General features: G+C 46.6%; 2 protein-coding genes across 2 annotated transcripts; both read left to right on the top strand.

Annotated features, from left to right (window-relative positions):
- The first annotated feature begins 5225 nt into the window (after positions 1 to 5225).
- Positions 5226 to 8545, top strand: LOC136527355 (protein trichome birefringence-like). Its single transcript, XM_066520063.1, has 5 exons — positions 5226 to 7040; positions 7136 to 7328; positions 7431 to 7624; positions 7703 to 7861; positions 7955 to 8545. Exons 1-5 carry the CDS (start codon positions 5359 to 5361, stop codon positions 8295 to 8297), a joined length of 2571 nt encoding a protein of 856 aa, XP_066376160.1. The 5' UTR covers positions 5226 to 5358; the 3' UTR covers positions 8298 to 8545.
- Positions 8546 to 18650: 10105 nt separating this feature from the next.
- Positions 18651 to 20409, top strand: LOC136529647 (uncharacterized). Its single transcript, XM_066522719.1, has 3 exons — positions 18651 to 18964; positions 19067 to 19152; positions 19629 to 20409. The coding sequence occupies exons 1-3, from the start codon at positions 18722 to 18724 to the stop codon at positions 20158 to 20160; spliced, it is 861 nt and encodes a 286-aa protein (XP_066378816.1). The 5' UTR covers positions 18651 to 18721; the 3' UTR covers positions 20161 to 20409.
- The last annotated feature ends 2956 nt before the right edge of the window (positions 20410 to 23365 follow it).

Below are 23365 nucleotides of genomic sequence, written 5' to 3'. Positions count from 1 at the left end.
AGCTAGTTAAAGGAGACCAGACACAAACTGAGCACCAAGACGGATGATTAAGGGGGGTGTTTGGATCACATGAGCAAATCATAGACTTAGATTGGTTCGTGAATTAGTCTTCATTTATATAATTAGGTTATATTTAGTACTCCTAATTCCTAATTAGTATTCAAACATTCGATAAGACAAGAAAAACTCAAACACCCATGAGATGAGACGATGGAACTATCAGCGAATACGAATCTCTGAAAGCAACCCCACGCCAAAAGGAGTACGGTATCAAGCCAACACAGCTATGGGCACAGGTCCAGGCGTCCAGCATTCCAGTCTCCAGCATAGCGGGTGTAGGGAGACTGCTCGAAGCGTGTGGGTTTGGCCGTTTGGGGTGCATGTGACTCGCAAATAAATCCCGATCTCTATGCTCCAAACCACACCAAGGGATCGGATCAGATAGTTTAATCCGCCCCGTGTCAGCGTGTCCGGCGCATCGGTTTCAGGTCGCACGCACCCCTTCCGTTTTGACCCGGCTTTGCTCTTCAGTAGTAGAGAGACGTGCCAAAAGTTGCGAGCGCGGACGTACTTGCAGTGCGTAGCCGGCACTCTGGTGTGGCGTCGACGTTCCCACACAGGCTTCCCTGCACCGATCCAGTGAGCTTGTACCTAACCTTTCGCGCGCGTTGCAGGTTTCTCTTCCACAAGATAGTAGACTGAGCTTTCACAGCCAGTGCTTTCCATATAATGATGATGATGCTTCTCATCAGCATTACTCCTGTCCTGTCGATGGCTCGATGCGTTTTTTTGGGCAGGAGTAAGACCACTGATGGCTCCCCGCTCCGGTCCGGCCGTTTTGGATGAATACTGCTACTTCCTTCTTGTGAATTTTCAGGGACTCAAGAGTCCAACTTCCCGTCCCCGTCGAGCCGAGACCACATCAAATTTCTCAGCACCCGCCCCGCACCATCGATCCTCAGTTTTACAGCTTTCCGAATTCCGATGTAAATCAGCCCGTTTGTACCCTCCGCCGGCGGCCTGTCTCCCCCATCGGCTGCAGGACTTTGATGTAATCAGGTCTTCTTTCGAGGACCTCTTTGTAAAATGGCTACTGTTTTAATATAATATATGAGTTGTTGTAAAAAAAAAAAGAAGTCCATACGCGACGCCACCGACGCAGATTTCCTGGCTCAGGAGACCACATGTACGGTCACGGCAAGTCGGCAAAACACAGAGACGCGCAAAGAGCTACTACTACTGCATGTGAGCATGTCAGCATGTGTGTGCATGAGCCATCAGGGTGCACTTATGTCAAAGACAACGCAATATCCACCGCAGACCGTACCAAAGTATCAGAACAATACTACGGCCCGTTCGGCTTAACTTAAATCCGCATTATTCAGCTTGTTTTTTCAGTCAGAACAGTATTTTTCTCTCACAACAATTCAGTCAAAACAGTGTTTTGCAATCGATTCAACCAAGTTTCAGCAAGCCGAACGGAGCCTACATTACAGTAACTATCTTTAATTTTCCTTTGTCATTGGTTATATACGAGTATTGTACGGGGCTAACACAGATGAATTTGCATTGTACTCCCTCCATCCCAAATTGTAAGTCATTCCAAGAATCTTGGAGAGTCAAACTTTTTCAAGTTTGACTAAAATTATAGAGAGAAATACAAAGATTGATGACATCAAATAGGTATAATATAAAAATATAACTAATGAAGAATCTAATGATACTTACTTGGTATGATAAATATTATTATTTTGTTATATAAATTTGGTCAAACTTGAAAAACTTTGACTCTCCAAGATTCTTGGAATGACTTACAATTTGGGATGGAGGGAGTACAAAGCATGTTAAGTTAGGATTTGGAATGAAGCCGAAATTTTCCTTGCGGGCTTGAAGAAACGCAGCACTTTTGACAATGGGAGTCTCGGTGACACTGTCCTCTTATCCACAGACCATAGACATTATTTTCAACACACGGTGACAGGTGTGGTGACATTATGATGTTCGCCTGTAGTTTTTTTTTTTGTTGCGAAAATGTTCGCCTATAGTTGAAGAGGGCGTTCGGCTGGTATAGTCCTGACTTGTTTCAGCTTGTTTCAGCTTATTCTCTCTCACAGAATACTATTCAATCATCCAATACCATCTAAAAAACACTGTTATTGTATTGATCGGATAGTGTCATCTCATCGCCATGCGGCTTGTTCGGCTGACCACAATCGGCTGGCTCGCCAGTTTTTTTTCCAGCCGGAGCAGTGTTTTTCTCTAAAAAAAAAACCCGGCTGCTACAGTGTTCCCGGCTGCTACAGTGCGCGTTTAATGCCAGCCGAACAGCTTGGTTAGGAGGACGCCACGCGTCCAATCGTTTCGCTCCTCCCACCGGTCGGTTCCCTAAATCATAGTACACACACTCGAAAACACGGCATACGTGCCACGTATATGTGGCGCATGTTTTATCCCAGCCATTCTTCATCTCTGCGGCATGAATCTTCAAGCATTTCTTTTCTCTCCTCCGCCACCGCCGCCCATGGCCGCGTTTCCCCAAGCCGCAGCCGCCCCCACGCCGGCAGCTGCAGCTCCGGCACCGCGCCGGCCTCCACCGTACCTAGTCGACGGCCCTGGGCTCCGTCGCCCCAGCTCCTGCCACATCGTCCGCCATCGCGCCAGGGCTTGTTCGCTTGAATTACTTTTCAGCCGAGTCAGTCTATTTCAGCTTATTCTCCCTCACATAACACTATTGAATCAGTCGAAACCAGTCGGCTTATATACCAGCCGAACAGACCCCCGGCTCCGTCAACCTCGAGCTCGTCTGCCACCGCCCTGACCCTGGTGGCAGGGATGGGGAGGAGAAGGTAGCGAGGCAGAAGTGACGGTGACGCCGCCGGAGCGGATGGCGGAGGAGGCGTCCGGATAGGGTTGGGGCAGGGGCGCCATCGCTAGACCCAGCCCCGCGCTCCTCCTGCTGGCATCATCGACCCGACACATTCGCCGTGTCTGAGCAGCGCGAATCTTGGCGCCCTCCTACGGCAACGATAGGCCTAGTGGGCACATGAACGTGTGGAAAATCCACGCTCCAATTATAACGCGGCTTTTGGGATGTCCCCGGTACAACACCGTGCTCGCAAGCATTGCACCGGGAGACCCTGCTTGGCTGCTTCAATTGCCTGTTTTATTGGGTAGCTCCGGTGCCCGTTGGTACGGTGTGGATCACATTATTTCAAAATCTCTTCGATCATACTAAGTCAAAATAGGTTGTATTTAGCCATGCATTCTCTAACCTGTGCGATGGAACTCCAAGTAGATCAAGATGCTCACAATTTTTGCCATTGGCTGTTGCTACCACGCGTAATTAACATATTTTGACGTCTGTCGGTGTTTGTCTCACTGTCATGCTATACCTTTCTTTTAGGTGAGTGTCCGTTCCCTCTGATTCCACACTAAATATGTCCCAACAAAATCATCCATTCAGCACTCATTTTCAGCCTGTCCCTCCACCCCCCACCACACACACACACAAAGTAAATTATGTCCCTTGTCCATATCCAATGTTGGGACCAAGTTTTAGTTATTTTGATTTCCATCCATAATATTCCGTCTTGTATATCACATTATTCCATACACACGACAAAGAAAAGTGATCTTGGTATCACTTCGTATGATGACCATGCTTGTCGACCAACGGAACCAATGGTCCTCACCACCTGATTTACCCCTCTGTTTTTCACACGTGCCCCTCCCATGTAAGCTACGCATTAGAGCCAGTTTGGCCATTTCCTGATTCCTAAGGTGATTCTGATGGAAAAATACAGTGAGGAGCAAGTGAGACAATTGGTGCTGATGAATGGGGAGTAGTGGGAGTGTTTTTTAAGCTTTCAGTTTGCAGTGTAAATGAAAAAATGATTCTTTGAAACCCAATTACTGGTTGTATTTTAACTGTCCTAGGAATCCACGTAATTTGTTCGAACAATTGAAAGTGAGGCTCTATCAAGTAGGATATATAGGCCAGGTTCGTTTCTCTTATAATCCGTACTTTTCGGCTTGTCTTTTCAGCCGGAATAGTATTTTTCTCTTACAACAAATCAGCGGGAACAGTGTTTTAGCTTATTTTTCAGCAAAGCGAACGGGGCCATATTCCATTTCGGCCTTTAGTCAAACTATCTAAAGTTTGTTTAAGTTTATAGAAAAGTGAGTTTTGCAAGCGAACGTTAGATCAATTGGTCTAGCTGTGCGCTTTACATCCTGCCGCCCAGAATTCGAACCCCTACGGGGGTGGATTTGTTGGCCGGATGAGGCGCAGTTTATCTGCGCGTTGAAAAAAAAACCCCTCGTCTACCCACGCCAAAACACAAGTCTAAGGCTAACCCGGCCTCATGGGAGTTGCGGTGCCGCTGTGTATGGGTTAGACCAACCCAGTCTCACGGGAGCTACGGTGCCGCTGTGTATGGATGGAGCAGAGATTCAGGGGTTTTCTCGACCTGCGTAAGAAGATCTTTTTCTTAAGCATAATGCCCGGGGCTGTCTTACCCACGTGGGTCGAGTTTTTCTTTTTAGAAAAATGTGTTTGTATTTGTGATACCAAATAAATGTACTGTGAATATATGTTCCATACTGAATGTAGTGATATTGATCAGATTTAATATGGTTTGACTCCGTGTATTAGAATTTTAATTTTTTTGGAAGAATATTATAATTGATTTTTTTTTTCTGAAGAAGGGGTGGCCAACCAGGCAACAAGGAAAGTCAACCATAATAAATTCGTAAAGTGATGAGACGAGACATTTCTTCGTGGGCTAATACCGCTTCCCTGCTATATTTTGACCAGCGTAATCTTGCAGTCTCTCCGCTGACCCCCCCCATGACCCCTCACCCTCGTCAGTCAACAAAATCTAAACGGATTTGTAGTGGGGCCTTGTTTAGATCACCTCCAAATTCCAAGTTTTTTCACTCTCTCTCCATCACATCAATTTTTAGCCGCTTGCATGGAGCATTAAATATAGGTAAAAAAAATAACTAATTGCACAGTTTAGTTGGAAATCATGAGATGAATCTTTTGAGCTTAGTTGATCCACGATTGAATAATATTTACCAAATAAGACGAAAGTGCTATCGGATTGAAATTTTTTACAATCTAAACATGGCCTGGGTTTGTTAGTTTTTGGCACCCAAAAATTCCTATAGCCCCCCCCCCCCCCCCCCCCCGTCCCCACTTCCTCTCCAAAGCTTCCTCAAACCACTCGCCATCTCACCCCACAACCACCACCACGGCCACTCTCGCTCGCTAGTCGCCTCCGCCCCCTCCACTTGCCGCGCTCCACACCCCGGAGCGCGGCACACCGGAGCCCGGCGCCGCCGAGGCCGGGCGGCATGAAGAGCCTGTGGAAGCAGAGCGGCGGCCTGGTGTGCGCGGACGCCGGGCCGCTCAGCCCGCTCGGAGGCCGCTCCCGGCGCCGCGCGAGGCTCACGCTGTACGCCTTCGCGGCCGCCTTCGCGGCGTTCACCGCCTACGTCGCCTTCGCCTCGCCTCCCTCCTCCGCGGGCGCCGGCGCCGGCGCCTCGTGGTTCGGCGGAGTGTACGCGTCCACGGCGCCGTACCGCTCGCAGATTTCCAGCCTCTTCTCGTCCATCTTGCCCGCCGACTCTCCCGCCCCCTCGCCAGAGCCGCTGCGCGTCACGTCCGGCGGATCGGGCGGCGGCGGCGGTGGCGGTGGCCAGGTGACCCCTGACCGTGATGCGAGCACTGTGCAAGTCGGTAGCGCGGCGGGAAGCAACAGCTCTGCCGCGGCTGGGTCTAGTAAGCAGCCGGGAAGTGGAGGCGGTACTGGCATTGACGGAGGCGGAGCTCCAACGAACAGTTCCGCCTCAAGTGACGGTGCTCCGAACGACGCGATGGATGTGAATAAGCGAAGCCACGGAGGCGTTTCCACGGGAGGCGGCAGTGGATCCCCGACCAGTAGTTCAGCCCTACATGGAACCGCCGCCAAGGTCGGCGAGAATAGCGTCGATGGGTCTAATAAGCAGTCGGGAAGTGGAAGCGGAGCCCTGAGCAATGCTGATGCCGGACATGGCAGCACTGTCAGAGCTGAGGCCAAAGTTGCAACTGATGTTTCCACCAATAGTTCTGCTGGGAGTGGCAGCTTGGGGAAGGTAGATTTGAGCACTGGATCTTCCAATAATCTGGCAGGGAGTGAAAGTGGCGTTTCAGGCAGTGGTTCGGCTGCTGGAAATAGCAGCACTGTAAAGCCTCATGCTGGAGATTCTGTTCGAGCCGGGAGCAGGGGTTCTTCCGGAAATGGCACAGATACCAAGGTTGAGCTGAATAAAGGTTCAGATGCTCAGCCAGGAAATCCAAATGGAGATGCAAGCCATACATCAGATGTAAGTTCTAGTTTGGGGAAGAGTAAAGATACAATGGCTGTGACCAGTGAGAGTTCAGATGCTCAACCAGACAGTGGAAGTGGAGATGCAAGCCATCAATCACCTGGAAGTTCTAGTCCAGTAAAGAGCAATGCTGGAGATGGCGAAGTTGAGGGCAGTAAGGGAAATGTGAGTGTCGTTCCAACTAGTAATCACACTGGGAGTCTGGCATTGGTAGGGCAGAAAGATGTTGGATCTCCCAGGAACAGCAGCACAGTTGTAGCGTCTCCCCCTGTGAAGAATCAGGAACAGACCCAGAGCCAAGTTGCTCCCAGCGGGAGCACTGATACAGTGAATAATCCGAAGGCAGATGCTGCTCAGGGCAGTGCTGGTTCATCAGAGAACCATTCGGCCCAAGCAAACTCCTCAAAATCTGTAAATAACAGCAAGGGTAACAGGTCATCAATAAAACAGGATGGTGGTTCTGATGGAAATAAGAAAGCTGATTGGTTCAAGGAAGTGGCTAGTTGCGATATGTTCCATGGGAATTGGGTTAGGGATGACTCATACCCTCTCTACCCTGAGGGATCATGTCCTCACATTGATGAGCCCTTTGACTGCTATCTCAACGGTCGGCGTGATCTAGCTTACCAGAAGCTCCGCTGGCAACCCAGTGGATGCAGTGTCCCAAGGTGAGGATGACGTTATTAGAACAACGCAATGATTTTAATGATTTCATTTCAAGCTTGGTTTGTAATTTGGCAAGATCATGTTTGTGTCATTTCAGATTGAATCCAACTGATATGTTGGAGAGGCTGAGAGGAAAAAGACTTGTTTTCGTTGGTGATTCACTCAATAGGAACATGTGGGAATCCCTTGTGTGTATTTTGAGGAATTCTGTCAAAGACAAGAGGAAGGTTTTTGAGGCATCTGGCAGGCGTGAGTTTAAGACCGAAGGCTCATACTCTTTCCTGTTCACGGTATTGTAGTCTTTGAAGTTCAGATTCTACACTATGCACATGTTTGTTGATTTAACTAATTAGTATTGTTGCCTAATTGCCTTTTCCACTCGTGTCATTCAGGACTACAACTGCAGCGTGGAGTTCTTCCGCTCCCCATTCCTAGTCCAGGAATGGGAGATGCAAGTGAGCATTGGAAAGAAAAAGGAAACTCTCAGGCTTGATCTGGTCGAGCAATCGTCATTGAAGTACAAGGATGCAGACTTTCTCATTTTCAACACTGGGCATTGGTGGACACATGAGAAAACTGCTCTTGGGTAACTCGCCTTGTTCTTTGGTTGAACAAGAATCTCCACTTCGTTATAAACACTGATGACAGATTTAATGTGCCACAGGAAGGACTACTATCAGGAAGGTAACCATGTGTATAATGAGCTAAATGTCATGGATGCCTTTCATAAAGCTCTTCTAACCTGGTCCAAGTGGATTGATGCCAATGTTAACCCCAGAAAAACTGCTGTGTTATTCAGAGGCTACTCAGCATCTCATTTTAGGTGTGCATCACCTTTTATATTGCAAATTACCACATGATATATTTGATCTTGGTCAACTGAACAAATATTTTGTTGTGCATCTCCACTATGCAGTGGCGGCCAATGGAATTCAGGCGGTAGCTGTGACAAGGAGAGCGAACCAATAACCAATGAACAGTACCTTTCAACCTACCCACCAAAGATGAGCATTCTTGAAGATGTGATCCACAAGATGAAAACTCCGGTTGTTTATTTGAACATAACGAGAATGACTGACTACAGAAAGGATGCACACCCTTCCATCTACCGCAAGCAGAACCTTACTGATGAGGAGAGGAGATCGCCTGAAAGATATCAGGACTGCAGCCACTGGTGCCTTCCTGGAGTACCAGATTCCTGGAATGAACTGGTTTATGCTCAACTTTTGATCAGGCAGCATCAAATGCGCCAACAATAAAGGCAACTACTGTTTTTTTGCTGTGTGCCTATATATGATCTGTTGTTTTCTAGGATAATAGTCAACACGGTGATGGAAGTAAGGTTGGCATGAGACTGAGGATTTTCCTAAATCCATATATAGAGTAAAGTTGTCCATGCTACCTCCCAATACCCACACAAATTCTTCAGTAGAGGTTTCTGGGACATCATATTGTAAAGTTCATATCTAGTGCTAATCTGAAATAAAGAATAGTATAGATGTGATGATATAGATGTTCCTGTGTCTTCTGTGGTTTCCTTCCTGTTCTCATGCATGTTTCTAATCATCAAGGGTGTCCTATGATATAGACTTTCATTACAGTTAAGTGGAAAAGGAAGCTGCTGTATGGATGGAGTGTTTGCATTGGTTGGGTGAATTGCATAATTTGTAGTACGAAATTTATTTGTAGGGGTGGATGTGACAGTGGGAGGATGCAGTACCTAACTGTTTATACGAAAAATGGTTATGTATAGCCATGTGCACTAGTGCTGCAATTTTTTTTGTCCAAGTTGGCATTTTTGTCCTAGCGAACAATGTACTATGGAGTACCTATATGAGCATATATGCATGTTCTGGATGCCATTTATGACGTATATTGAAAGCTTGAAGGACATCTACCAGAGAAGGTTAGGCACCGAGCAGATGCTGTTAATGTGCCCAGCTGTTTGACCAAAATTTTCAGCTACATGATATTGTTTTTTACTGCAAGATGAATTTGAACTTTCTTGTTTGCTTATGTCATTGGTGCACTGTTTTATTGTGGATTAAATTGTAATTTTGTATGTCAGGGACGAGGCCAGGCAGAGAAAACGTGATCCTGAAGGTAGCTTATTCTTTTGCTAATATATTTATAACCAAAATGGTAATAATGACATTAATTAATGCAGCAAGCAGAGTACATGTCCGCATTTGACAGTTATCGCATTTCTTTGCAAGGTCATTCTGGCATGTTTTACCACTAATCCTTGCACAAACAAGGTAGCAGCAAAATTCCCTGACAAACTTTGCTGGTTCCAACATGATGTGAATATATTTGTACTCTTGTTTACGTTTGATGCAAAATAATTGTTCGACTCCACAGGCACTTTGTCACTGACAACTCTTACAAAGTTACGTAAATAATGTTTTCGTATAAAGAGTTACAGAAATATTTTTTAATATATTAAAACTTTAAAAGAAACACAGTATAACTGTTTCTGTAGCCTTCAAAAACGTAGCTTTTGCCTACCTCCCAACTATGATATCTTATGCGTACTTTTAGTTATTAGAACTACCCTTTTCAAATCTGTCTTCTGGTGTCCCTAGTATTGTTCATCCAGAACAGAAGATTATTGGATGACATGTAATTGTTTTTCTTTTTGAAAGAATTGAGAAAAGTATATGATAGATATCATGCACAGGCTACAGGCGGTGGAGCATATAAATTTTGCTGATGATTTCCTGGAGATACTAGGTGTTTGTCTTGACATGCTTGATGAAATGGACAGTGTCGTTTCTGGAGCAAACTTTTTATTGCAAAGTCAGTGTCAGTCCTTAGCTGCTCGTCATATCATCCTATTTCATTGACAAATATCCTTGCATGTCTTGTATCACTATTAATCTATTATTTTTAACTTTTATTATCACTCACTATGTCAGATAGTCAGCAAATAACAATTTATTTATTTATTTATTGTGATGCAGAGCATGTTTTTCCTTTAACTGATGCTATATCTTGCAGAGGAATCCAGTAGATGTTTCCCCAAACAATTTGTTTCCTTATCTTCTTGTCAACATTGGCTCAGGAGTTAGTATACTGAAGGTTGTACTTCTTCACCGGGATCCTTTTTGAAAGTGCATTACTCATGTGACCATATGTTGTCAAGTATAAGGTCACCGGAAATAGAAAGTTTCAAAGGGTAACTGGGACGCACATTGGTGGTGGTACCATGTTTGGTTTAGCAAAACTTTTGACAGGCTGTAAGAGGTAATAATTGATGTACTTGACAGGATCATCTAGCCATAGATCTAGCATATATACTGACATTTGGGATAAATAGCAAGTTCTAGAACATGAACTAGTACGAGATTTACAGATAGAGTGAGAGAGGGGGGTTATGGAGGTGCAAACCATCGGCCGCCTTCGTAGAAGACGAGCTTGCCATGGCGTCCTTGTCGGTGACGAGGTGAGGTCCGACGGTGAAGTCGCGGACGCAGTGGCGGCAGTGCAGAGGCGGTGGTGGCCGGTGGCGGTCTTCCTGTCGCTGGCAACGCTCCCTCACTAGATCGGCTTAGGGTTTAGGGACTGTAGGTGGGGCGTCTGGCGGCTCAAGTGATTCTCGTGCCTTGTACCCCGACCCCCCACCGTTCTTTTTATGGCGCTGTGCGACGGGAGCTGACCAACCATAGAACGGTTAGCGCGCCCCCGATCAGGGCGCGGATCAAGGGCCCAATTGGCCGTTGGGCCAAGTTAGTGGAGAGAACAACCTAACATTCTCCCCCTTGATCTCACCTTATGATTTAAATTCAACTTACTTTACCTTGTTCCCATTCCATCACAGATCAGTGCATAGAGCGTGCCTCATCGTCATGGTCAGTTGCCATTAGATTAAACAGCTACAATGCACCTCTCTGTTATGAAACATATTCTCAACTAGGCTCATATTATCTAGGAATCATAGGCTTTCCCTTAAACCCATGCCGACTAAGTGTTCTCTGAACACATTGGGTGGTAAGCCTTTTGTAAGCGGATCCGCGAGCATCTTTTCTGGTCTTATATGCTTAAGACTAATTATATGATCCCGGACTTTATCTTTCACAACATAATACTTTATGTCAATGTGTTTGGCAGCACCACTTGACTTATTGTTGTGAGCATAACATACTGCTGGATTATTATCGTAGTATAACTTGAGTGGCTTATGTATGTCGTCTTCCACTTTCTATCCGGGCATGAATTTCTTCAGCCAATTCACCTACCCTGTGGCCTCATAACATGCTACAAACTCGGCATATATTGTGGACGATGTAGTGACGGTTTGCTTTGAGCTTTTCCACGATATAACTCCTGCAAGAGTGAATATGTATCCTGACGTGGACTTTCTGTCATCTCCCGCATAATTAGAATCTATATACCCCTCTATGTGCAGGGAATCAGATTTTCTATACGTTAACATGAGACCCTTCGTACCTTGCAGGTAACACAAAACTTTCTTTACTAATTTTCAGTGTTCTATTCCTAGATTACTCTGATATCTGCCAAATAACCTGGTAACAAATGCTAAGTCAGGGCGAGTACACACTTGAGCATACTGTAAACTTCCGACAGCTGAACTATATGGAACCGCTTTTATTTGATCGATCTCATATGGGTTCCTGGGACATTGAAATTCTCCATATCTATCGCCCTTGACTATGGAAGCAGGTGAAGGCTTACAATTTTACATACTGTATTTTTTTAGAACTTTTTCTAAGTATGCCTTTTGGGATAATCCTAAAACCCCCTTTTCTCTATCTCGGTAAATCTCTATTCTTAGGATGAATGAAGCTTCATCGAGATCCTTCATATCAAACTTTGAGGACAAGAACTTCTTTGTTTCTAGTAGTAGATTAACATCACTGCTAGTGAGCAAGATGTCATCTACATACAAGACTAGGAAAATGTATTTCCCATTCTTGAACTTTGCATAAACGCAATTGTCTTCTACATTTTCTTGAAACCTAAACTTTCTTATTGTACTATCAAACTTCAAATACCACTGTCTTGAAGCTTGTTTTAATCCGTAAATAGATTTCTTCAGGCGGCATCCCATACGTTCTTTTCCTTCCACAACAAAACCTTTCGGTTGTGCCATGTAAACATTTTCCTCTAGATCCCCGTTTAGGAATGCCGTCTTTACATCTATCTGATGTAATTCTAAATCGTAATGTGCTACAAGCGCCATTATGATTCTAAAAGAATCGGAGAAAATATCTCATTATAATATATACCTTCTCTTTGCATGAAGTCTTTCGCCATAAGTCGCGCTTTGAATCTTTCTATATTCCCTTTGGAGTCATGTTTGGTTTTGTAGACCTATTTACAACCTACTGTCTTGGCTTATTTAGGAATTGTTTCTAAGTCTCAAACACTGTTGGTTTTTATTGATTTCATTTCATCTTCTATGGATTCAAGCCACTTTGATGAGTGAACGCTTCTCATGGCTTCTCCAAATGAGGTGGGATCACCCTCCATTTGAAATTCCTCACATTTATAAACTTGGTAGTCTTCAGGAATGGCTGATCTCCTGACTCTTTGAGACCTTATAGCGGCCTTGTTAGATGACGCTTGTTCTATATGAGGCTGTTGTTGCTCATCCTCGTGTGTGACAACGGGTTCTATGGGATCCTGAACGATAGGTTCCTCATATTCATTCATTGTTGCCATAGGAGAGCTAACAATGGGTGCTTTACTATAGTGTCTTGCACTGTTGGTACAACAACAACAGGTAGCATGAAGAATGGTTCCTGAACCATTGGAGTGGGCACGTATATCCGCTTCTCTTCAAAATTAATTTCTTGTGCTACCATGCTCCCCCTTATCATACCATCCTCTAATAACACATCATGTCTTGTTTCTACAAACTTCATTTGTCTGTCAGGACAATAGAAGCGATAACCTTTTGACTTTTCTCGATAGCCAATGAAATGGCAACCGACTGTCTTGGAGTCTAGCTTCCCTATGTTTGGGTTAAAAACTTTAGCCACAGTTGGACAACCCCACACACGTAAATAGTTAAGTGAGGGTTCCTTTCCTGTCCACAACTCATACGGTGTTTTGGGCACCGACTTGCTTGGTACTCGATTAAGAATATGAATAGCGGTTTTTAACGCCTCCATCCATAAACTTATCGGTAGGGTAGAGTAACTTATCATGCTTTGTGGCAGAACCGCCTAATCTAATACCTCCCATGAGTACTTGTCTTCCATTATACACTAAGTAATTAAGAAAAGACACTAAATTACATAGTTCCGTCGAGCACACCCCAAGGGAAAACCTGAAAATCCACATTTTTCCATCAGGATCACAAACGAGAGAATAAAGCTTATATCATTATTAACCATTTCTTACATCACTTTCCATGTAACATCAAAGTATAATATTTATTGTTTATAATAGCAGAATATTATCATGTTATCAGAGTTATGAACAATTTAATCTAACAGCGAAATATAAACATGTGATTAGAGTTACAGCGGAAATAATTATCTATTCAGGACGAGATGAAGCATTGATATATATACTATGGCAACAGATTATAAAACTTATATTTATAAAAATATTTAGTGAGAGTTATAAATAAAAACTATTATCGCAGCGTAAAGGAATCCTCTCTGAGCCCACCAGGAGGAATCCACACACAAGGGTCAGCTCTAGCATCCGCCTGTCACCTGCAGCAGGGGGCAATAAAATCCTGAGTACTCAATTATACTTAGCAAGACTTACCCGACAAGAGGAAAGAAAAGACTTCTAAGGATATACAAGGCTATCTGGCTTGTGGGTTTAGAGCATCTGCAGGAGCATTACTAAAAGTGCGTCCTTATATTCAATTTTATTAGCAGTCAACATTGGTTCATTAACTAACTATTCTATGTAAGCACATGTGCTACTTTCAAGCAGGTGGTAAGCAATCAGAATCATTTTACCATCTTTCATCTTTCAGTTCTTACTACGGTGCTAGATTGTAGACAAGCCATACCGGATCGTCTAGCGATTTCCGAATCAATGTGCCCAGCTGAGTACCCTGAAACACACACCCCGCTTGTACCCTAGGCACAAGCAGGACCAAACCACCACTCTCCTATAACGGGGTCCAGGTCTCTGTCCAAACTTAGACTCTAAGCCCCCGCTCCTGAGTCCTGGACTCAGTGTGGTGCTTAGACCTCCACCATCCCCGCCTCTAATTAGTCAGTCCGAAAAGAGCCAGAACCCACGACAAGAGATCAACAAGCCTTCCCTACGTCCATACACAAGTATGTGCTTGGGATAATAAGTCTATGACTTGCCTAGAGTCCAATGCAACGGCTGGTCCTTAACCGACACAGGCGGAACAAATGCAATCTGAGCTTCGCTCGAATGCCCAACCAAGTCCAGATCCAAAGTATCATTCCGCCCGGCCTCCAATTATCATTCATATATATATTCCAGGTGATAATAATATAGTAACAACAATAATATTTTTCCTATCTCTCGCGAGTGACATGCAATCACTCGACTTCTACCGGAGTCCTGTAGCATAGCAATCTACATGATCATGTCATACTAGTAAGACTCATAGGGTATATATATATGCAAGTGGGTTTTATTGAACTCCTTAAAACTTAATACACAAAGATAATATAAAGTGCAGAAAAGTAGGGATTATGCACCGGGGCTTGCCTGGGTAAAATATAACCAAAAGTTAGCATTCCATCTTCGTGACATAATCCCTGGCACCATCTTTTCAGCTACTCTAGTTGATTCCACGATCCATCATCGTCCCTATTATGGTATGCAATGCGATGCAGAGATGATGCAACAGTTAATTGACAAGGCAACAACAACTTTTGAAACAGAGCACATACTATGAACTAACAAGCTAGCTCTAATGACTAACGTACTAATCTATGTATCAACATCATCGAGAAAGATGTCATTTTCCTACAAGTGTTTTAGTTATACAATTCCACGGTGTTACTTTATCCCGTTCTATCGATTTAATCTTTATTCCAAATAGGGCATCATTGTCTATCTAGCAAACTAATTATTATTGGCTATAAAAATTACAGAGAACACCTGATAACACTTCTAACCTACTATAAAATTTTTAGAGCTATCACTATCACCGATTCATCACGGAAATTCCTACAAATTTATGTATTAACAATATGAAGCATGTTAAAATAATAAGAGCAACCCTAAAAACATACAAAACCTATGCAAACAAAATACACTATCAGATAGACCACAATTTTAGAAACTTAACAAAATTGGTTTGACATTTTTATGATTTTTCTATGATTTACTATGAATTTCCAAGCATTCAGCAGATTGTTTAAATTACAAGACACCGAAAAAGAAAACAAAAGATCCTTGGGCCCAAAGCGGCCCAGCTCGGCCTGGTCCAGCGGCCAAGGCAGCCCAGACGGTGAATGGTCCTTGTGTGTTTTGGTAATTGAGTGACAACCTAGGTGGACTAATTGTGTTTATGTGAGATACACACGTGATTAGTCCACAGGTATATGTGTGTGAGCAACATATGTCATGAAGGTGAAAATAGTTTGGAGATATTGCAAAGCTCACACAAGTGATGATGAAGGAGCTTATTGCACATGAGACATGATATTGAGTCATATGATCAAGGTGGAGAAGATCAAGATAAGACTTAGCTTGATGGACCGGATGTAAGCGTGAAGGACAAGTCGGAGGCTTTGGAGCGATGGACCGCGTGGTGGTGAAGCTTGAGCAAGACTTGGCGTTAATGGATGAAGGCAACGGTGAAAAATAAGTGAAGTCAAGATCGATGAACCAATATGATCATGTGATGATATGAAGTGGATCATATCATTATTGATCATGTTGGTGCATGTGTTGCATCGACATTGGAGAAGATAGAATAGAATGCGCAAGGCAAAGGTATAACCTAGGGTATTTCATTTCACCGGTCATAGGTGTGTAGAAAAGTGGATGACCGAGTTTAGGATAGATGTCTGTTCTATCAAGAGGAGCAAACTTGTTTGCATATCGGTCATCTAGTGTCACTCGTATGATCTAACTTTGCATTGTCGCTAGGATCGAGTGGCATGGCAAGTTGAGTGGCTAAATCCTTTAGAAAATAATTGCGAAAATGCTAACACACATACACATGGTGGTGTTGGCACATTTACAAAGGAGATGAAGTTGGAGTTGATGTGGATCAACTCGGCGATGAAACGGAGGCGAGAATGGTTTAAAACTTCACCGGCGGAGTGTTTGCCCGTAGAGTGCGGATAGTCTGACGGTGCCACCGGCGCCCTGTATAGAAAAGATAGGGTTTTGCAAAACTGATCGGACGCTAGCCTCAGTAGAACCGACGTGTCCGGTTAGTGGTAGCAGTGAGCGTGCGGTCTTGGTCTCATGACCGGACGCTGGCGCGAAGAGTGACTGCACGCTCAGGGTCTGCATCCGGTCAGTGCTGATGTATGGTGACGTAGGCGGCGCTGGAGTTAGGTGTGCGGGCACAGAACTGATCGGACGTTGGTCTGTATCCGGTCATGGTGGACCGGACGCGTCCGGTCGCAAAACAGAGGCTCGGGGAGCTCTCTAGAAATAACCGGACTCAGGTGCAACAGCGTCCGGTTATTCACTGTGCAGCGTCCGGTCGCAACTTAACCATTGAGATCGAGCAGATCCAGTTGAACGTAGAGCGACACGTGGACGGCGTAGAGCAACCGGACGCTGGCAGGGTGCGTCTGGTCGATCTGACCGGAGCGTCCGGTCGTCCCGAAATTTACCCAGTGAAGGGGTAACGGCTAGTTTAGCCCGTGGGAATATAAATAGAAGGGGTCTCAGCCATGGCTTGGGCTGAGCACCTTAGGGGACTTTGTGTCCATGCTTGTGAGTGCTTAGGATCCCTCCATCTTATATATGCTTGATAGTGATCATCCGATTGTGTGAGAGAGCGATTCTAGTGCGATTGCATCGTGAGGTTGCATCGAGTGGCACTAGGTGATCGAGTTATAAGCCGGTGGTGCTTGTTACTCTTGGAGGTTGCCACCTCCTAGGTGGCTTGGTGGTAGTCTCCGTCGAAGCCCGCAAGAAGCTTGTGCGGCACTCCGGAGAAGTGCTTTGTGAGGGATATTGTGCTCGCCCCACGAGAACCGCGAAGAGCAACTTTAGTAAAGCGTGTCATTGAGATACTCTCACTTTTGTGGTGAGCATTACGCTTAGGCCTCATTCTTGTGCACATACCGATGGCTCAGCAATCTTTATCAACCTGTCGATGATCTGCAAGTTCTTCTTACCGAATGCTTCGATGTTCTGCAATGCAAGGTGTTTTTCCCGAATGCTTCGATGATCTGCAGGCTGTTTTTTTTTTCCTGGATGTTTCGATGGTCTGCGAGCTGCTCGACTGCTCGTACTGGGTGCTTCTGTAGCATGTCAATGAATTCGAAATTCTAACAAAATGTCTGCACTGTTGATACTTGGCCGGCCCCAAGGAGCACGTGAGCACTTCAGCATCAGACTCGTGAGCTGAACCTCACAATCCTCTGCTCCGCGACAGCACAAAAACCGTCATCATCTGCATATCACTGCCTGTGAGCTAGTATTCCAGCCCACAAAGGCCCTTTTGTACAGCCCACATCCGTGAAGCTGTGACAGTGCAAAAGTCCATGGGCCGAAGAGCCTGCATCCGCGGCTCCGCGCAATCATCGTATCCAGCCCACGAAGGCCCTTCGCACAGTTCCTTTCGCCCACGCCATATCCTCCTTTCCTCCCTCGTCAGGCAGGTAGGTATCTTCACGCTGTACTGCCGTACCGGTTTGCAAAGAAACCACCAGTTGCAATGGTCGAGCCGAACATTAGCACTGGCACGGAAACGCCCACGATGCGCCGTCTATATATGGGTCGCCAACTGTCCGGTGCCCGCAGCAGAGATGATTCATTGTCACTGCCTCCTTCCTCCTGCCCCGCCATGCTGCCCAAAAGCTGGATGCGTCGACCACACATGCTCCCCTGACAGCGCCCAACCTTTGCTTTACTTCCCCTGTTCGCTCCCACTGGTTGCCACTGCTGCTCCATCTGACTAAAAATCACCGCCCCACCCTGATCTGACCGTTCCATTCCATCCTCGCAAACCCCAGCCCAGGTAATGTAAATCAACCAACCAACCAAAAGCCGGAGAAGATTTGATGAGAAAAAAAAATGTAGACTGTAGTTTTACATCCCCATACATACTACACGAAACACCGCAGCTCCGGCCTCCAGAGGCACATGCCGTTATGCCAGTTTCTTACACCAGTGGGCAGGGATCAGCAGCCAGCAGGCCTGGCGAGGGAGCGTGGAGCGTCGGGTCGATCATCTGCGCCGTCCGGTTGCCGATCCGAGGGCCAGGCGAGGGCGTCCGGTGCTGGGCACGCGCATGTGGCGTGCATGCCCAGCCAAGCCAAGACAGCAGGCAGGCCAAGGCCAGTGCCGAAAACTGCACCATCTACCACTATTCTATAGACAACTTACTACTGCATCATCCCCATAAATACATGCAGGCATGAGCATTGAGGACTGAGGAGGCAGGCAGGCATAAAAGGCAAGCCGGAACCAAAAGCCCTCGATCTTTAATTTGCACCCTCCCCAAATCTCCATCTCCATTGCCTGCCCCTCTCTCCTTCTCTCCTCTCTCACTCCCCCTCTCCACCCTCCCCCATCCATGAGGATCAGGCGGAGGCCACAGCCGTCCTCCCTGCAGGCGGCGGCGGGCTCAGATCTGGCCGCCGCATCCACCGCGCCGCAGACCCCGCTGAATGCCGCCGCGAGGAACCGTGGTGGGTGGCTGTTGGCTGCAGGCGGCGAGGATGAGGATCGCGAGGCGAAGCTGCCGCATGCGAGTAGTGCGGATCTTGTTCTCGGGCAGAAATCTGGAGTGGCCAGGCGCCTCGCATTGCCCCTGCAGGTATGTATGTATGCGCATGCGACTCTTTGGCCATGGTGGTTCTTGCACCCGTGGAGGAGGTGACTAGATCTAGCTGAATCCGTTGCTTTCCCGAATCCTCAGGACGACAATGTGGTGGTGGATTGCGGCAGGAGCAGCATGGGTGGTGCACAGCATGGAGGAGCTGATGATAATGATGGCCGCATGAGGTACGGATTAAACAACTGCTAAAGAAATGAGAATGCTAGCGACTTTGCAATCTTGACAGCGCAATAGGTAGAGCATCACGTACCTAATATAATAAAGAAAAACAAAGGAAAACCATGCTAGTAGTAGCATCCGTCCTCCTACTTTTGATCCCCCTCCTCTGTTGTACTGTTTCATAGTGTGCGATGCAATGCCAGCTTGACCCATGAGGGAGGGAGGGAAGGACGCCATGGATCCACCACCTCCCCCCTGCAGTCACAGTGTCAGACAAAACACTCCTGTAGGCACGTCCTCCCATGACCATGATCCATCCGCGGCGCATGATTCCTGTGTTCCCTCGCCCATGCCGTCGTCCTCTCTTGATAAATAGTTATGCCAGTTTGCCACCACCATAACTATTTATTATTATATTAATATTGCCAGTTTGGTCGCGTTGTTGAAATCACTGTACGGCCGGATGGTATGTTTGCACTTGCAGATTCAGTGCGGCGAATGGCCATGGCGGCTCGGAGCACAAGGACGGCGGGGCGACGTGCACCGGTGTCGTCGGCGCTAGGTACGAGCCGGCGGTGGCGGTGAAGGCGGAGGAACGGGTGACGAGCAATGGCTTCGTGCAGCAGCCTGCGGTGGCGTCCGTGGCCGCGGCGGTCGTCAAGCAGGACGAGGGGAAGAAGCAGCAGGCCACAGGCAACGGCACCGGCGGGGCCAAGAAGCGGAGCGGCCCGGCGGTGCTGCTGGAGGGGTCGCGGTGCAGCCGCGTGAACGGGCGTGGGTGGCGGTGCAGCCAGCCGACGCTGGTCGGCTACTCGCTCTGCGAGCATCACCTCGGCAAGGGACGCATGAGGAGCGCGGCCGCCGCGGCGCGGGGCGGCGGCGGCGCCGGTGCTGGCGTGGGCCGGCTCGGGCGCACCGAGCACGGGGCCAGGATCGCAGCGGCAGTGGGCGCGGGCGTTGTCGCTGCTGCAGCGCCGCCGCCCAAGGCCGAGGGGCCGAGCCTGCCGGGCTGCTAGGCGATGGAGACGGATCGGAACCGCGGAATTCTTTCGCTTCGTTTGGACCAGTGGTGGCGGTCGTCGGCGATCGATGTGATGAATCGCTCGCCGCGTTTTGTGGGACTTTGAATGTCGGCGGTGGCACGGCGCTGGTGCACTCACAGTGGAGCAACCCCCGCGTTGTTCGTGGTGGGTCTCCGCCGCTGTCGTGCCAGAATTATTGCGGCTGGCTATATATATATATATATATATATATATGCAAAAAATGCCATGTTCGTATTACTTTTCAACCGCGTCAACTTATTTTAACTTATTTTCTTTCACAGAACACTGTTGAATCAGTTGAAATCCGCCGGCTTATGAACCCCGAACAGGGCGAAAGTTTCGTGCAACTGTATCATTGGTGCAACTTCGAGGGTGTAAAAATTGCGGAGGCGTTTGGTGGCCCTGGTCATGAAAATGTAGAGGAACGGAGAACCGCAAGTTGGGATTCATCCAATCAATAATGCCACGGGCACACCTTTTCGAAATTACCCCACACGTTCTCTTCTTTCTTTTTATTTTGCCCCCTCAAACTGTCTTTTGCTGACTCGGTACAGCAGCAGTAGTAGTCGCGCTTGTCAGAAGAAGCAAGTAGGAGAGTGTGGCACCGCGGTCTACCGGCACTAGCACGGGACTCGGGACGCGAGCATACGACAAGGACAAACCGAGACGGGACCGTGACGAGTCGCGTTGATGACCGGCGAAAACCGAACGAGCCGAGCTGCACCCGCACCCGCACCATCAGTCCATCACCATGCACGCCGGACGCCGGCCTGGTCCAGTCCATCGCCGCGCGTACGGGTAATCGGGTAGACACTAGGAGGAGGAGTACGTTCTTCGTTTCGTTGTCGCGTTGCCGCTCCCCGGGGGGCCTCCCCCTGGGTCCCACACTCACCCACTCCCACGTCCCACCAAATTGCACGGTGCGCTGCACGGGGGGCCGCGCGCTGCCACCCCGCCACCCGCCAGCCGACTACTTCATTCCCCGCGGTGCGGGAGGGAGCCGCCTCCGCCCGCAGCCCGCTCTGCGTGGGCTCGGCCGCTCGGGACTTTGGTGGGTGGCTCGGCCCGCAGTGCCTGGCCAGCGTAGTTGGGCTGCGTTCGTCCACGCGCAGGAGGTGCCGGCCTAATGCGCGGGTGCACGATTGGCACTCTTGATATTGTAACTTTATATAACCAAAAAAAAGTTACAAATATAGCCGTCACTACCTATATTCTTTTTTTTACGAAAAGAAGAGAGTAATATTGATTACTTAAAAAGTAGGTTATATTCTTTTGCGATTAATACACATCGCTGAATTCGACGTAAGTTTTTGTAGATTAAGATATTCATGAGTGATTCTATCATGCTCTCTGCAATCTCACCTCCTGAAGCACTCTAGAAACATGTTTCATTTCATGTATAACAACAGCGATAGTTAGATTAGAGGCTGTTGCAAATAACGGGACGCGGCTAGAGACATCTATCGGAAGGAATAGTCACGAGTAATCAAGGATTACTTCCTCTGAAGATAGCAGCAGCAGCTACTATGTACTTGCTCCGTTCCAAATTATAAGTCGCTTTGACTTTTTTAGTTTATTTATTTTGCTATATATTTAGACATATATTATATCTAGATGCATAGCAAAATTGATGTATCAAAAAAGTAAAAGCGACTTATAATTTGGAACGGACGGAGTATTTACTTCCACAAGAATAGTAATGACTCCATCAATGCAATAATCATGCACTCCTTTGATAAATAGTAGCTGCCATGCATTACTCCTGCAAGAACAGTAATGACTCTATCGATTAGTTCAAGACTTCAAGTGGCAAAACTTGCCGACTCTGCACCCCATCGTGCACGCTCGTACCTTCAACTTCACAACCGGTGCTCACTATTGTTACTATTTAAGCTGAGTCAATCTTTAGTCACAACTCCATATGGAACTAAAACTTTATTCCTCCCAGCATTTGATTTGGGCCTTAGGATTTGTTTGATTTTAATTGAATAATAATAGATCAAGCCTAAATAAAATCCAACAAACTATATTATCTAAGTTACTGACGGATTAATGGAGGACTACATGGTTCAGATGAGAGAGACAAATTAAACATGCTAGTGCATGCCTTGAGCTAATAGAGCTTGTAGTAGTCTGGCACGCGAATCTGTTCTTTCCCAACCGACTTTTGACTCACACAGCGTATCTATACTATAGTATAAAGAGCGTGCAACCTCAGATCTCCGATCTCTCTCACAAACCACTGTTACCGGCACAGTCAACTACCGGATAAACAGTACGGGTTGTCATAAACAGTGCAGGATCCGCAGATAAACAGTAACGGGTTTTTAATAAACACTAACGGGTTTGGTTTTCATAAACAGTGCAGGATCCGCAGATAAACAGTAACGGGTTTTTAATAAACACTGACGGGTTTGCGAACACTGCTCTACCGGATTTATGAACAGTGACGGGTTACTATGAACAGTGTTTAGCCCATCAACGAACAACAACCCATTTTCTTTTTTTTTACGCCTCAATACAAATCTTTTTTCTCCACTATTGCCCGCGCATAGCGCGGGGTTCCCTGCTAGTTTCTTATCTGTTATTGTGACCGACTGGAGTCTCACCAATGTGTGTCACCATCGCTTGACTCATAAGTCATAGCTGAAAGCATTGTTGACTGATTTATGGTGAGAGAAAAATAATATTCGATGGCTGAAAAAGTACGGTTTATAAGCCAAACGAATAGGGCATTGACCGTCAAGGTCTACCATAGGTCTCCAGATGTTCTTTCAACAAAGCATGAGGGAGTGTATATTTTATTACTGTTTAAAAATTGATACCGGTTCACTTTCATAGAGGAATGGCCCCGTTCGGCTTGCTGAATTTTGGCTGAAATTGGCTGGAAAACACTGTTCTGTTTGAATTGTTGTGAGAGAAAAACATTGTTCAGGCTGAAAAAAAAAGAAGCCGAACAAGCCAGCTTTAGATAAGGCGAACGGGACCGTTATGTCGAGGTAGTAGTACGGTAGTACCCTTTCTACTGAACAGAGACACCTGAGCAACGGCATTGCCAGTGGTCTTACAGGACTGCTATACATTGGAAAGTCAGGCGAGAACGGACATTATTGGAAAGTTAGAAAAGGCTCACACCGAAGAATGCTAGCGGCTAGTCCACCGTTGATGCAAAAGACTC

This window comes from Miscanthus floridulus, chromosome 19 (assembly GCF_019320115.1).
Source record: "Miscanthus floridulus cultivar M001 chromosome 19, ASM1932011v1, whole genome shotgun sequence".
NCBI classification, from domain to species: domain Eukaryota; kingdom Viridiplantae; phylum Streptophyta; class Magnoliopsida; order Poales; family Poaceae; genus Miscanthus; species Miscanthus floridulus.
The sequence above is the reverse complement of the archived record's forward strand: the minus strand, read 5'-3'. Positions and strand labels throughout refer to the sequence as shown.

Bases quoted from the DNA above. Each gene is read 5' to 3' on its own strand.
- LOC136529647 (XM_066522719.1), top strand. From the start codon at position 18,722: ATGAGGATCAGGCGGAGGCCACAGCCGTCCTCCCTGCAGGCGGCGGCG. The intron at 18,965-19,066 runs GTATGTATGTAT...CCGAATCCTCAG, and splicing joins GCCTCGCATTGCCCCTGCAG to GACGACAATGTGGTGGTGGA. The intron at 19,153-19,628 runs GTACGGATTAAA...TTGCACTTGCAG, and splicing joins GATAATGATGGCCGCATGAG to ATTCAGTGCGGCGAATGGCC.
- LOC136527355 (XM_066520063.1), top strand. From the start codon at position 5,359: ATGAAGAGCCTGTGGAAGCAGAGCGGCGGCCTGGTGTGCGCGGACGCC. The intron at 7,041-7,135 runs GTGAGGATGACG...GTGTCATTTCAG, and splicing joins AGTGGATGCAGTGTCCCAAG to ATTGAATCCAACTGATATGT. The intron at 7,329-7,430 runs GTATTGTAGTCT...CGTGTCATTCAG, and splicing joins CATACTCTTTCCTGTTCACG to GACTACAACTGCAGCGTGGA.